This window comes from Erythrolamprus reginae, chromosome 7, assembly GCF_031021105.1.
Source record: "Erythrolamprus reginae isolate rEryReg1 chromosome 7, rEryReg1.hap1, whole genome shotgun sequence".
In the NCBI taxonomy this organism is placed as follows: domain Eukaryota; kingdom Metazoa; phylum Chordata; class Lepidosauria; order Squamata; family Dipsadidae; genus Erythrolamprus; species Erythrolamprus reginae.
Window position 1 is genome coordinate 67,545,176 of NC_091956.1, and position 16,013 is coordinate 67,561,188.

The window sequence follows — 16,013 nt, forward strand, 5'->3', positions numbered from 1 at the left end:
AATTGGGGTTGGTCATTGCCTGAAATTGGATTAACTTGGCAATGGGGACTGTATTGCAAGTGCTAAGTATGAGGTCATGTGATGTTTCACTTCACATAATTTGTTCCCAATTACCATCATAACCCAAGGACCACCTGTAAAACAAATGGCTGGCTCTTGCAGAATTTGCCTTTAACAAGCCCTCTTCCATTTGGAATTCCCACAAAAGCCCATTCCCAGGAACTGCCTCTAGCATTGCCAGACAATGACCTCCAGAACAACGATGCTTTGCTTCCTGACATTGGGGGCCTCCAATGGGGAGGGAACATTTTTCAGCTCCATCTAGCTCAGGGGTCCTTAAACGTGGCAACTTTTAAGACTTATGGACTTCAATTGTCCGGTCAACGAAGCAGTGGAAGTGATGTGTCGGTGGCTGGAGACTGTTGGGGTCTGGATGGGTGTCAACAAACTCAGACTCAACCCAGATAAGACAGAGTGGCTGTGGGTCTTGCCTCCCAAGGACAATTTCATCTGTCCACCCATAACCCTGGGGGAGGAATTATTGACCGCCTCAGAGAGGGTCCGCAACTTGGGCGTCCTCCTCGATCCACAGCTCACATTAGAGAAACATCTTTCAGCTGTGGCGAGAGGGGCATTTGCCCAGGTTCACCTGGTGCACCAGTTACGGTCCTATCTGGACCAGGACTCACTGCTCACAGTCACTCATGCCCTCATCACCTCGAGGTTCGACTACTGTAATGCTCTCTACATGGGGCTACCTTTGAAAAGTGTTCGGAAACTTCAGATCGTGCAGAATGCAGCTGCAGGAGCAATCATGGGCTTCCCTAGGTATGCCCATGTTACACCAACACTCCGCAGTCTGCATTGGTTGCTGATCAATTTCCGGTCACAATTCAAAGTGTTGGTTATGACCTATAAAGCCCTTCATGGCATCGGACCAGAATATCTCCAGGACCGCCTTCTGCCGCATGAATCCCAGCGACCAGTTAGGTCCCACAGAGTTGGCCTTCTCTGGGTCCCGTCGACTAAGGAATGTCGTTTGGTGGGACTCAGGAGAAGAGCCTTCTCTGTGGTGGCCCCGACCCTCTGGAACCAGCTGTCCCCAGATATCAGAGTTGCCCCCACCCTCCTTGCCTTTTGCAGGCTCCTTAAAACCCACCTCTGTCGTCAGGCATGGGGGAATTGAAATTTCCCTTCCCCCTAGGCTTATAGAATTTATACATGGTATGCTTGTATGTATGAGTGGTTCTTTAAATTGGGGGTTTTTAGATTATTTTTAATATTAGATTTGTTTATATTGTCTTTTCATATTGTTGTTAGCCGCCCTGAGTCTTCGGAGAGGGGCGGCATACAAATCTAATAAATACAAATACAATTCCTAGAATTCTCCAGCCAGCTATGCTGGGAGTTAAAGTCCACAAGTCTTAAAGTTGCCAAGTTTGAAGACTTCTGAGCTAACTCAATTTTTTCAAACCTAGGCATCTGAGATTTGCAAATTTTAGCACCCAAGATCTTAGCGGTGATAACATTAGGAAACATCAGTCTACGTTTTCCATACCAGAGTTGTTAAATGGAGATTTTTTTGTAAACTCTCTGCTGGGAGTTTAAAAAAATGAAGTTTGCCATAGAATCTGCTTTGTGATTATGCAGCCAATTTTCAGTACAGAAAATAACTCTTTCTGTGGAGACCTTTTCAGAGTATCAGGGTTTCTAACTCAAGAAATTTAAATACCACTTTATTTTTGTAATAAAACATTTTTGTACATAAGTAAATCCATACATTTGAAGGTGTACATGTAGATGAACGGATAAACAATAATGTTAACATCTCTATTTTCAGGATCTGTTGAAGACAGTCTTTTAAAATTTCTTTACAAATTGTACACATTTATTACTTTTTTTATTATAAAGAATCTGTTCATGAAATCCTTATGAAATTTATTTCTAAGTCAACCTGATGTATGGGGGAGGGTTAGTTATTTCACTTATTTCATAATCTGTTTCTGTATTTGTTTGTGGAAGTTTTACTGGACAATTAAAAATTTTGTCCTCTTGATCTGTAATGGAAGAATGTAATAAATCAATCACATGTGGCAAAGTCAAACATTTCTTGTATTTTTAATACAATTTAACACTGAAGTTCTAAAAAAAAAGAAGACCCAACATACCATGTGAAAGGCAGACTAATTCTGTAGTTTGTAACTGGTCTTCATTGTTTTTTAGATGCTCCTAAGAATGAGAATGTGAAATATTAAAACAGGCTTGCCTATGGATCAAACTGATGCCAGAATGTAGCCATAAAGTATTATATTGCACACTTCACTTAATAAAAAAAAGTGGTTGAACAGTATGCTGTAATAAAACTAAGATTCAAAATAAAATAGCAACATAGGAATCATATACAAGCTCTTGGAAATCTTTAAAGAGCTTAAACATGAGGCCCAATACAATCAATATGCAGATGATACCCAGCTCTAAATCTCCACCCTTTGTCCAGTCAGTGAAGCAGTGGAAGTGATGTGCCGGTGTTTGGAGGCTGTTGGGGTCTGGATGGGTGCAAACAGATTCAAACTCAACCCTGATAAGACGGAGTGGCTGTGGGTTTTGCCTCCCAAAGACAACTCCATCTGTCTGTCCATTATCTGGGGGGGGGGGATCATTAACCCCCTCAGAGAGGGTTCGCAACTTGTGTGTCCTCCTCGATCCACAGCTCACATTAGAGAAACATCTTTCAGCTGTGGCGAGGGGGGCATTTACCTAGGTTCGCCTGGTGCACCAGTTGCAGCCCTATTTGGACTGGGAGTCACTGCTCACAGTCACTCATGCCCTCATCACCATGAGGCTCAACTACTGTAATGCTCTCTACATGGGGCTACCTTTGAAAAGTGTTCGGGAACTTCAGATCGTGCAGAATGCAGCTGCGAGAGCAATCATGGGCTTTCCCAAAAATGCCCTTGTAACACCAACACTCCGCAGTCTGCATTGGTTGCCGATCAGTTTCCGGTCACAATTCAAAGTGTTGGTCATCACCTATAAAGCCCTTCATGGCACGAGACCGCCTTCTGCCGCATGAATCCCAGCAACCGGTTAGGTCCCACAGAGTGGGCCTTCCCCGGGTCCCGTCAACAAAACAATGTCGTTTGGTGGGGCCCAGGGGAAAAGCCTTCTCTGTGGCGGCCCCGGCCCTCTGGAACCAACTCCCCCCAGAGATTAGAATTGCCCCCACCCTCCTTGCCTTTCGTAAGCTCCTTAAAACCCACCTCTGCCATCAGGCATGGGGGAACTGAGATATTCTTTCCCCCTGGGCCTTTACAATTCATGCATGGTATGTTTGTATGTATGGATGGATGTTTGGTTTTACAATAAGGGTTTTTTAGTTGTTTTAGTATTGGATTTACATGCTGTTTTTTTGCTACTGTTGTTAGCTGCCCCGAGTCTACAGAGAGGGGCGGCATACAAATTCAATAAATAAATAAATAAAATAAATAAAATATCATTTTGGTATTTTAAATATATGCATTTGGCTATGCCATTGGGCAATTGTAGACAATCCTAAAATTAAACAGTTATATTGCACATGTTTAAATAAACAGACACTAGTTTCATCTAAGATTAGCCCTAACTCTGCCAACTCACTTGGAGATTGCAGTAAAAACATGCAACCTTGAGGTCGGTGAGCATCTTGAAAAATCTCTCCCACCTTTTGAACTTATATATTACTGTTTTAATTGCCTCTTATTGGAATACAGTGTTTATGTGGGATTTATGTTTAGTTGGACATCACATAGAGTTGCTCTGTGACTCTGTGAAATGTCAGCAAATAAATATATGTCATATTTCTCATCATATTTCCAGTCAAAATTCAAAGTGTTGGTCATTACCTATAAAGCCCTTCATGGCACCGGACCAGGATATCTGCGAGAACTCCTTCTGCCGCACAAATGCCAGTGGCCGGTTAGGTCCCACAGAATTGGCCTTCTCCGGGTCCTGTCGACTAAACAATGTCATCTGGCGGGACCCAGGGGAAGAGCCTTCTCTGTGGCGGCTCCGATCCTTTGGAATCAGCTCCCTCCAGAGATTAGAACTGCCCCCACCCTCCTTGCCTTTCGAAAACTTCTTAAAACCCACCTGTCGTCAAGCGTGGGGGAACTGAGACATCTCCCCCTGCCTATGTAATTTTTGTGCATGATATGACTGAATGTATGTTTTTTATATTGGGGTTCCTTGCTTTTTAGACGTTTTAAATGTACTATTGTTATTTTAGATTCTAATTATTAGATTTGTCATTATGTATTGTTTTTATCACTGTTATGAGCCACACTGAGTCTACGGAGAGGAGCGGCATACAAATCTAATAAATAATAATAATAATATTTAATTACTTTACAGATGGCATACTGACACGATGAATCAAGAGAGTATTTTTGTAAATCATTCTCGTGGAAAACCTGATAACAAACTATGGAAAGGAATCCCTTCCAGAAAAGGAATGCACAATGAAACAATAAGGAATATTGTTTGAATCATGTTCACAAGCTTTTATTTACAGGAAACTGCAACATATCCCTTAAAGGGACATTCTTGGAATTGAATTAATCCTCTTTAATCAACAAATCTTAAAATCAGAATTGTACTTATTCTTTCTAAAATGCATACCAAGGAAAAAATACTCCTCTTTTTACATATTATTATTATTTATTAGATTTGTATGCCGCCCCTCTCCATAGACTCGGGGCGGCTCACAACAGTGATAAAAACAATACATGGTAACAAATCTAATAATTTAAAATCTAAAATAACAGTTTTACATTAAAAAGTCTAAAAAGAAAACCCCCAATATATAAAATACATACACACAGTCATACCATGCACAAGGGGGAGATGTCTCAGTTTCCCCAAGCCTGACGACAGAGGTGGGTTTTAAGGAGTTTACGAAAGGCAAGGAGGGTGGGGGCAGTCCTAATCTCTGGGGGGAGTTGGTTCCAGAGGGTCGGAGCTGCCACAGAGAAGGCTCTTTCCCTGGTCCTGCCAGATGATATTGTTTAGTCGACAGGACCCGGAGAAGACCAACTCTGTGGGACCTAATCGGTAGCTGGGATTCGTGCGGCAGAAGGCGGTCTCGGAGGTATCCTGGTCCGGTGCCATGAAGGGCTTTATAGGTCATAACCAACACTTTGAATTGTGACCGGAAACTGGTCGGCAACCAATGCAGACTGCGGAGTGTTGGTATAACATGGGCATACTTAGGAAAGCTGCATCAAAGCTGTATTATCCATTGTTTGAAAAGGTCACAATAACTTATAGGGGATACACACTTTCTTCATCTAGGGATCGATTGAAATCTATGGTTGCTTAATTTGAATGGTGCTACAATGTGATGCATTCATGACTGAACACACTCTCCTTTAATGATGTTGCTACTTACAAGTCCAGTGATACTGTCATAGCACGAACAACATGGAAGACTTCGGCAGCTGACGTACACAATGATCAGCACAAAAAATATACTAAAAATTGATGCAATCATCATTGTGATGTTAACTCCCTGAACCAGTTTACCCAGCACCAATACCTGCAGTTCAAAATACAGAAAATTAACATGCATGTTTTATCAAAATAAAAGAAAACAATACAGTGTGCAGCGTATGGTCTGAGCTCTGACAGGCTGATTCTCCACCCCTTCAACCTCTGCAGCAATGCTGGCAGCACTCATATGTCTAGCTCCCAAAGCCAACCACTTGACATGAGGCTGAGCATGGGCATTCAACTTCTTTAGTCAAAACCTGTTAAAACACTGTATGGTCTTGGCCACCGTGCTACAGCTCAGTTTCAGGGTCTTGGCAATCTTTATAGACGATGCCATCTTTATGTAAACAACATAGCTGATGCTATCTTTATGTAAACAACATAGCCAATGCCATCTTTATGTAAACAACATAGCCGATGCCATCTTTATGTAAACAACATAGCCAATGCCATCTTTATGTAAACAACATAGCCGATGCCATCTCTATGTAAACAACCATTCTTTTTTTCAGATCCTCAGAGAATTCTTTGCCATGACGTGTCATGTTGAACTTCCAGTGACCAATATGAGAGAGTGAGAGTGATAACACCAAATTTAACACACCTGCTCTCCCTTCACATCTGAGACCTTGTACCACTAAAGAGTCACATTATACCAGGGAGGGAAAATGGCTATTTGGGCCCCATTTGGACATTATCACTTAGGGGTGTGCTCATTTTTGTTACCAGCAGTTTAGGCATTAATGGTTGTGCATTCCATTATTTTGAGGGGCAGCACATTTACACTGTTATACAAGCTGTATACTCACTACATTGTTTGTTTGTTTGTTTGTTTGTTCATTCATTCATTCATTTATCTATTTATTTATTTAGTTATTTATTTAGTTATTTTGTCCAATACACAATGAGGGTTTTAGTGGGTATATATCTATATACACATAGTAAAATACATGATGAAGGTTGTAGAGGAGATACGGTAAAATATATCTAAGAAATAATAGAAAAGAAGGTATTATAATAATAGAACATATCAATGAAAGAATAGAAGAGATATAGGAATAGAAGAAAGGTATAGGAGATATAGGAGAGCAATAGGACAAGGGACCGAAGGCACTCTAGTGCACTTGTACTCGCCCTTTACTGACCTCTTAGGAATCTGGATAGATCAACCGTAGATAATCTAAGGATAAAGTGTTGGGGGTTTGGGGATGACACTATGGAGTCCGGTAATGAGTTCCACGCTTCGACAACTCGGTTACTGAAGTCATAGTTTTTACAGTCAAGTTTGGAGCGGTTAATATTAAGTTTAAATCTGTTGTGTGCTCTTGTGGTTGTTGTGGTTGAAGCTGAAGTAGTAGCCCAGTGTCATTTCTTCAGTTTTGCATATGAAAAGATATACTTAAATATTTACAAAATGTGAAGGGGGGCACTCACTTCTGTGACATACTGTATCTGAAATTCTTAGATGCTTCTTTTAAAATGTAGTAAAGGTTTTTAAGTAGGTTGAATCCCCATCTGCTGGAGATAGAATATTTGAATTGCATTCTGGTCATGCCATGTCAGTTGTTAAAACAGAACATCAAATGACCAAGCCCAATATTATAATCTGTTACCACTGTTCACTGGTTAAGTGAACACTGCAATCATTAAGTAAACCTATTGTCCACAATGGGCTTTTTTTTGTTGTTGGAAACTGGAAGTAAATTCTTGTTTAAGCAAAAAATATACAGTGTTCCCTCAATTTTCGCGGGTTCGAACTTCGCGAAAAGTCTATACCACGGTTTTTCAAAAATATTAATTAAAAAATACTTTGCGGGTTTTTTCCCTATACCACAGTTTTTCTTGACCAATGACGTCATACGTCATCGCCAAAGTTTCATCTGCCTTTAATAAATATTTTTTTAAATAAACTTTAATAAATAAACATGGCGAGTAATAATCTAAATGGTTGCTAAGGGAATGGGAAATTGCAATTCAGGGGTTTAAAGTGGTAAGGGAAAGTTTGTGATACTGTTCATAGCCAAAAATAGTGTATTTACTTCTGCGTCTCTACTTTGCGGAAATTCAACTTTGGCAGGTGATCTCGGAATGAATCCCCTGCGAAAATCGAGGGAACACTGTACATTGCATCATTTAACCTCAGGATGCTTCAAACAGTTTCACATGTAGCCAGTTGCCAAATGCCCAAAATGTGATCCCATGACTATGGGGAGGAGAGGAATCGTGCTGACTGGCCATTAGAACTTCAAATTCAGGTCATAAGTAGTCTGCAGAAAATCCATCATAGTTTTGAATTGAATTTTTAGCTTTATTAAAAAAATGCAAACTTTTTTGGCAATGCGCATATGCGCGCCTATGAGGCGCATCCATGCGATGCAGGAGGAAACAAATTAGTAGTGAGGTAAGTTAGAACCCACCTCTGGCAAAAGCTAAAAACAAGATGGCACCAGTAATGGGCAGCCAAAGTTTTTACTCCCACACTGTGGGTGTGGCTTATGTTGTGGGTGTGGCTTAATGGTCATGTGACTGAGTAGGAGTGGCTTGCTGGCCATGTAATCAGGTGGGAATGGCTTGAACAATCATCATCGTTCAAGTGAACTGTTAAGTCCTCGACTTACAACCTTACCAGTATCGCTCGCCTGGGTGACAATTTGCTTCGCGTTTCCTGTACTCTCCTTCCTGGGTCGCCCCCCCCTCAGGCTGAATAGCTAGGCGAATGGGTGCTGCCAGAAGCATCAATGTTGCCAACACCACTTCTACCCACGCCTTCTGCTTGCAGCTCTGGCGGCAGCCGGGCAGGAGAGAGGGACGCTCGTCCGAATCCAGGAAGGAGGAAAGAGGAAAAAAGCAAGGAGTCCAGATGCAGCAGCGGCAGCAGGGGGAAAAAGGAGAGCCGAACCGAGACCAGTAATCCAGGAACTGTGTTCCACCCCGTCCTGCCTGCTGCCCACCCCTGGATGGCACCATCTATGGTGCCGCTGGGAGAACCAGCTCAGGGGTGTGGCAGATCTGGGTTGCTGCTGGTTCTAGTGACCCAAGCTGCCAAATTACTACCAGTTCTATAGAAGCGGTCTGAACTGGGAGTTACCAACCTCTGAGTAGAGCATGAATTGGAATAGTGTACAAGTTTTATGAAAGAACAGGAATTTAATGGGGAATACTAGACACAAAATATGCTACTTACGATATCTCGGTGGGGAGACTCCTCATACTCTGTCTTAGAGGCATATCTTTCACCATACTCCATTGTCATAGAGGCATAAATTATTACAGTTAAAGTGGTGAAGCAGGAAAATACTGAAGCAATGATTGTGGCAGTCACCTGTATAAGGCATAAAGTAAATTTAAGATTTGATTAGATCATTTATTTTCTTAAGGAAGACAAAATTTTTAACAGATTAACACTTTTTTCTAGCTTACAAAGCAGTAGGTTGTGATCTATTTTGTCAAATACCTTGCTGAATTTTAATTATATCATGTCCACAATTTATTTATTTATTTATTTATTAGATTTGTATGCCGCGCCTCTCCGTAGACTCGGGGCGGCTAACAACAATAATAAGACAATATAAACAAATCTAATGTTTAAGTTTAAGTTAAATTAAGAAACCCTAATTTGAGAAACCAATCATACATACAGACATACCAAGCATACATTTTATAAGCCTAGGGGGAAGGGAATATCTCAATTCCCCCATGCTTGATGACAGAGGTGGGTTTTAAGGAGCTTACGAAAGGCAAGGAGGGTGGGGGCAACTCTGATCTGTGGGGGGAGTTGGTTCCAGAGGGTCGGGGCCACTACAGAGAAGGCTCTTCCCCTGGGTCCCGCCAGATGACATTGTTTAGTCAACGGGACCCAGAGAAGGCCAACTCTGTGGGACCTAACTGGTCACTGGGATTCGTGTGGCAGAAGGCGGTCCCGGAGATATTCTGGTCCAATGCCATGAAGGGCTTTATAGGTCATAACCAACACATTGAATTGTGACCGGAAACCGATCGGCAACCAATGCAGACTGTGGAGTGTTCGTGTGACATGGGCATATTTAGGAAAGCCCATGATAGCTCTCGCAGCTGCATTCTGCACCATCTGAACTTTCCGAACACTTTTCAGAGGTAGCCTCATGTAGAGAGCAATACTTCACTGGTCTTCTAATTTAGTCACTGTGTTGAAGAATGAAAAAAGATTCACACGCATCATAACTGAATATCTCAATATGAAGCAATGTATTTGATTCTATGTGAAAATACAGAAAGAAACCAAATCCAGAGTTGTTAGGGAGTGCTAACTACTAACCCACATACTAAAAATACATGCTAAATGGCTTTTCACCCAGTTCTAAGGGGAGTGAAAGTGAGACCCCTTGCTTCATTGTATATGCCATTTTTATCTTTGTCTTTTACATTTTAGTGATTTGATAGTAGTTTCTTTCATTGTTGTGAGTCACCCAGAATCATTAAGAATTTGCTGGCATACAAGTTTTGATATATTATTATAGTTGTTGTTATTGTTGTTGTTAAAATCATTGTGTTTTGAAATCTGCTCTTAAACAATATTTAAAAACCTACTCAGAACTCACCAGAATTGGATTCTTTCTCTGAGATGAATTTAAAGCCATAATTCCAGGAATGCCCATAAACTAAAACACAGAAAGCACATGGATAGGATAAGGAACATAGCAAAACAACCATAAATGTAAAGTTACATTATGGTTACATTTACTATCAAAAAGGTCAATCTTTAGTACCCCAAAAATATAGTCAGCTGGAGACATTCTTTATGAGATATTATTTTCTGTAATGAAAAGTCCTCATTTTTTTACTTAGCCCTTCAAAGTTCTTTTTCACCCATGGAATCTACTTTATCAGCAAAGGCAGCTATAGACAATTTACACATTTAGAATAATTATCTATAGCCTTCTTGGCTGGTTGGAATAGGTAATCCCATGGATAGTCCTAGCATCTTGAGGGTCTTCTTTGAACACAGAAGTTAAGAGGAGTCATGCCTGGTTAGTAATCTGGTTGGATGGACTGCTTCAAGATAGATTGGAAATTGGAAAAAATATATAGAAGAAGCTAACAATTTTTTTTTCTGTATTCTTGCCAAGAAAATTTCATGACCATGTAAATTAATTCTCTAGGAGTCAAAGCTTGATTCAAAAGAAACTTTAGCTTTATAGATACTGTGATGAATTGCAACAAACCTTATTAGTCTCCTGTCCTAATTTTAAGCTGCTCTTTTACATTTAAGGAGCTGGGGGAAATGATAAGCTAAATCATTTTATGGAAAGATTTATAGAAATCTTAAGATCGCAGACTAGGATAGAGGTAGGAAGTGAACTCAAACATAGACATAGGTCAAAGCAATGGAAACTGCATTGTAATGTCTCCAAATGTAAAATAATGCACTTGGGGAAAAGGAATCCTCAATCTGAATATTGTATTGGCAATTATGTGTTAGCAAAAACTTCAGAAGAGAAGGATTTAGGAGGAGTGATATCTGACAGTCTCAAAATGGGTGAGCAGTGTCGTCGGGCGGTAGGAAAAGCAAGTAGGATGCTTGGCTGCATAGCTAGAGGTAAAACAAGCAGGAAGAGGGAGATTGTGATCCCGCTATATAGAGCGCTGGTGAGACCACATTTGTAATACTGTGTTCAGTTCTGGAGACCTCACCTACAAAAAGATATTGACAAAATTTAACGGGTCCATACATGTACAGTAGTACCTCTACCTAAGAACGCCTCTACTTACAAATTTCTCTAGATAAGAACTGGGTGTTCAACATTTTTTGCCTCTTCTCAAGAACCATTTCTCACTTACAAACCCAAGCCTCCAAAACTGTAACCGGAAAAGGCAGGGAGAAGCCTCCATGGGGCCTCTCTAGGAATCTCCTGGGATGAAACAGGGCCTCCACCCTCCCTATGGTTTCCCCAACCGCACACATTATTTGCTTTTACATCGATTCCTATGGGAAAAATTGCTTTTTCTTACAAACTTTTCAACTTAAGAACCTGGTCACAGAACGAATTAAGTTCGTAAGTAGAGGTACCACTGTACCACTTGCAAGATCTGTATTATATATTTAAAAACAAAACAGCAAGTGGATTTTGGATCCCAGAAAGCAACAACCTGCCATTCTAAAGCTCATGGAAAAAAATTACTGAATTTGTCTTCTTTATAGTTGTCACCATTCTACTTCCTACTATGAAATCTAGGTCTTATTTTTCTAACAGTGAAGTAGAAACAGCAAGTTCCCTGGAACTAACAATACATTCTTAATACATTCTGGAAAGAAGGATAGAAAATGTAGCTTACCACTCCAGCCCATATGGGTATCCTAGATTTGCTCAATTCTGATTCCTTTCTGAAAACACCATCTATTAATCCACCGGTGATACAAATTGTAGCACAAGCTATCTGAAGTAGTCCTAATATCAACATGCTTCTCTGGTTGAAGATGAAATATCTGTAGCGATCCATTTCACTGTATACAAATACACACATGTATTCAAGTCAGAAAGAAGCACAGAGATTATTTAAAAATAAGACAGCCCTATAATATATCCTAAACAGAGGAGCCTGCAAAATATCTATATAATAATAATAATAATAATAATAATAATAATAATAATAATAACAACAACAACAATAACAATAATAATAATAATAATTTATTAGATTTGTATGCCGCCCCTCTCTGAAGACTCTATCTATCTATGTATCTATCTATGAATCTATCTATGTATCTATCTATGTATCTGTCTATGTATCCCTGTGTCTGTCTATCTGTCTATCTATCTGTCTATCTATCTATCTATCTATCTATCTATCTATCTATCTATCTATCTATCTATCTATCTATGTATTTATCTATCATCTGTCTGTCTGTCTGTCTGTCTGTCTATCATCTATCTATCTATCTATCTATCTATCTATCTTTCTTTCTTTCTTTCTTTCTTTCTATCTATCATCTGTCTGTCTGTCTGTCTGTCTGTCTGTCTGTCTGTCTGTCTGTCTGTCTGTCTGTCTGTCTGTCTATCTATCTATCTATCTATCTATCTATCTATCTATCTATCTTTTCACTTCTGCACATCCCCTCGGCCCTCTGGAATCAACTCCCCCCCAGAGATTCGCACTGCCCCCACCCTCCTTGCCTTCAGTAAGAGTTTGAAAACACATTTATGTCACCAGCCTCTGGGTTATTAGACCCCAGCCTCTGCCCAATGAATGTATCTGGTGTGATAGTATGTGTGTGAATTTTTGATTTTAAATGTTTAGTTTTAAGAAATTTTTTAAAGTTATTATCCTATTAATTGGCCTAGAAAGTTTTATTTATTGTATTTTTTACTAAAATGTTGTAAGCCACCCAGAGTCCATGGAGAGGGGCAGCATATAACTCCAATTAATATCTATCTATCTATCTATCTATCTATCTATCTATCTATCTATCTATCTATTTGGTTTTATTTTTTAATGCCGCCCTTCTCCTTTGACTTAGGGCAGCTTACAACATGTTAACAATAGCACTTTTTTAACAGTAATATTAGTAATCTGCACCCCCAGATAATACTGTTGATCACCTCTACAGCTGCATACTTGATACTGAGTGGAGTATTACTATGCCAGCTAAACCAGTTGCTAAATAAATTTCAGTTAAGGATTACTATAAACCAGTGGTTCTCAACCTGGGGGTCGGGACCCCTTTGGGGATCGAACGACCATTTCACAGGGGTTGCCTAAGACCATGAGAAAACACAAATTTTCCATGATGTTAGGAACTAAAGCTTCTATTCTGGCACCTTGGAACATATTTTTACAATCCGACCAATCCGCCGTTTACAGTATGAGTATCCCTGGCCTTCCTGCCAATCAGCTTAAAACTCTGTTGGGAGAATTGGTACTAGGCTTATGGTTGGACCATTAAAATATATTAAAGGGTTAAATAAGGTCCAGGAGGGAAGTGTTTTTAATAGGAAAGTGAACACAAGAACAAGGGGACACAATCTGAAGTTAGTTGGGAGAAAGATCAAAAGCAACATGAGAAAATATTATTTTACTGAAAGAGTAGTAGATCCTTGGAACAAACTTCCAGCAGACGTGGTAGATAAATCCACAGTAACTGAATTTAAACATGCCTGGGATAAACATATATCTATCCTAAGATAAAATACAGAAAATAGTATAAGGGCAGACTAGATGGACCATGAGGTCTTTTTCTGCTGTCAGACTTCTATGTTTCTATGTTTCTATGTTGGGGGTCAGCACAACATGAGGAACTGTATTAAGGGGTTGCGGCATTTATTATTATTGTTGTTATTATTATTATTATTATTATTATTATTATTTATTAGATTTGTATGTCGCCCCTATCCAAATACTCGGGGCAGCTCACAACAATAAAAACAATATTATAGCAAAGCAAATCTAATATTAAAAGAAGCATATAAAACCCTATCATATATTTAAAAACCAAACAGCACATTCATACCAAACAGGAAACAAAATATAAAGAAGCCTGGGGGAATGGTGTCTCAACTCCCCCATGCCTGGCGGTATAAGTGAGTCTTGTAAGGCATTAGAAAGTTTGAGAACCACTGCGACAAACTGAGGATATACAACTTTATAAAGCAATGCTTTGGACAAAGCCTATATCATGGAAACAAGGATTTAAAAATTCAAATACAGTGTTCCCTCGATTTTTGCGGGGGATGCGTTCCGAGACTGCCCGCGAAAGTCGAATTTCCGCGAAGTAGAGACGCGGAAGTAAATACACTATTTTTGGCTATGAACAGTATCCCAAGCCTTCCCTTAACACTTTAAACCTCTAAAGTGCAATTTCCCATTCCCTTAGCAACCATTTAGATTATTACTCACCATGTTTATTTATTAAAGTTTATTTTAAAAAATATTTATTAAAGGTGGACGAAAGTTTGGCGATGATGTATGATGTCATCGGGTGGGAAAAACCATGGTATAGGGAAAAAAACAGCAAAATATTTTTTTAATTAATATTTTTGAAAAAACGTGGTATAGCTGTTTTGCGAAGTCCGAACCCGCGAAAATCAAGGGACCACTGTATTTAGATTGTTCTGGTAGTGCTGTAAGTCAACAACATTGAAATATCTCAAAGCAAAAAGGTAATTCTTCTCCTGTCAGCCATGGATCATTTTATGAAAGAATTTCAGAAGGTTAAAATAACCAATAATCAGAAGCTCCATATAGAAGACCAAACAAAAGCATGTGAGACAGAAAGGCAAAAGATTTTAGTGTTAGAGAAGCAGAGAGAGAGAGACTTTTCATCTCTCAAGCATACATTTGGTTTGTCATAGCCAATACTCAAAATTGAACCCACCTCTGAACGTTCTCCGTTCTTCCACGATGCCAACAAAGAAAAGGAGCAATTACAGGAAGTTGGAGAAAAGCAAACAACGCAAAGCCTTTGTACCTCCTGCCAAAGCAAAAGAGAAACTCAGTTAAACATCATCGGGACAAGGTGTGTATGCTCAGCATTGCCTTACCTTAGCCAGGTTTAAGATGCTTACTCAAAAAATGCTTGAGAGCTTCACCAACCACTATAGTCCAATATGGGAATGACTTGGTCCTCCAGGGACTGACTCTGGCTTTCAAGCCCCACTCTTTTCTTCTTACAGTACAATCAGAATAAAATCTTGCTCCACCCACATATTGCGTTTAGCCGCCCTTCCCTTTTTGCAGGTAGAACTTTTTCTCTGTGCCTTTCCTTCTATCTCTGAATTTAACCCATTGTATACAATGGAAAGAAAATGCATTTCCGGTAGAAGTTTGAAATTTAATCTGCTAAGAGGTATTCAGTAGCTCTCCATCCTCCCAGCGTACAACTATTTAATTGGACATAAACAATTGCTGCGGGTTTTTTATTAGAGTTTTTTTTTAGTTCACACATATATAGAATCTCTACTAGTTATATGATATTCTAGTAAGATTCAGATAAAAGAAACTTAGAAACATAGAAACATAGAAGTCTGACGGCAGAAAAAGACCTCATGGTCCATCTAGTCTGCCCTTATACTATTTTCTGTATTTTATCTTAGGATGGATATATGTTTATCCCAGGCATGTTTAAATTCAGTTACTGTGGATTTATCTACCACGTCTGCTGGAATTTTGTTCCAAGGATCTACTACTCTTTCAGTAAAATAATATTTTCTCATGTTGCTTTTGATCTTTCCCCCAACTAACTTCAGATTGTGTCCCCTTGTTCTTGTGTTCACTTTCCTATTAAAAACACTTCCCTCCTGGACCTTATTTAACCCTTTAATATATTTAAATGTTTCGATCATGTCCCCCCTTTTCCTTCTGTCCTCCAGACTATACAGATTGAGTTCATTAAATCTTTCCTGATATGTTTTATGCTTAACATTAACATTGTTAATGTTCTCGTTGATGTAAGGCAAGATTTTACAGTAAAGTGGAGAAAAAGATTTTTTTATTTAGAGGTTTAATAATTGATA

General features: G+C 39.5%; 1 protein-coding gene across 1 annotated transcript; it reads right to left on the minus strand.

The window, feature by feature from the left end:
- Positions 1-1,720: 1,720 nt before the first annotated feature.
- Positions 1,721-15,203, minus strand: LOC139169952 (uncharacterized). The gene is made up of 8 exons (XM_070756637.1): positions 15,066-15,203; positions 14,876-14,971; positions 11,839-12,007; positions 10,104-10,163; positions 8,711-8,848; positions 5,426-5,572; positions 2,169-2,229; positions 1,721-2,057 (listed from the first exon to the last, which is right to left on the minus strand). The coding sequence occupies exons 3-8, from the start codon at positions 12,001-12,003 to the stop codon at positions 1,945-1,947; spliced, it is 684 nt and encodes a 227-aa protein (XP_070612738.1). The 5' UTR covers positions 12,004-12,007; positions 14,876-14,971; positions 15,066-15,203; the 3' UTR covers positions 1,721-1,944.
- Between the last annotated feature and the right edge of the window lie 810 nt (positions 15,204-16,013).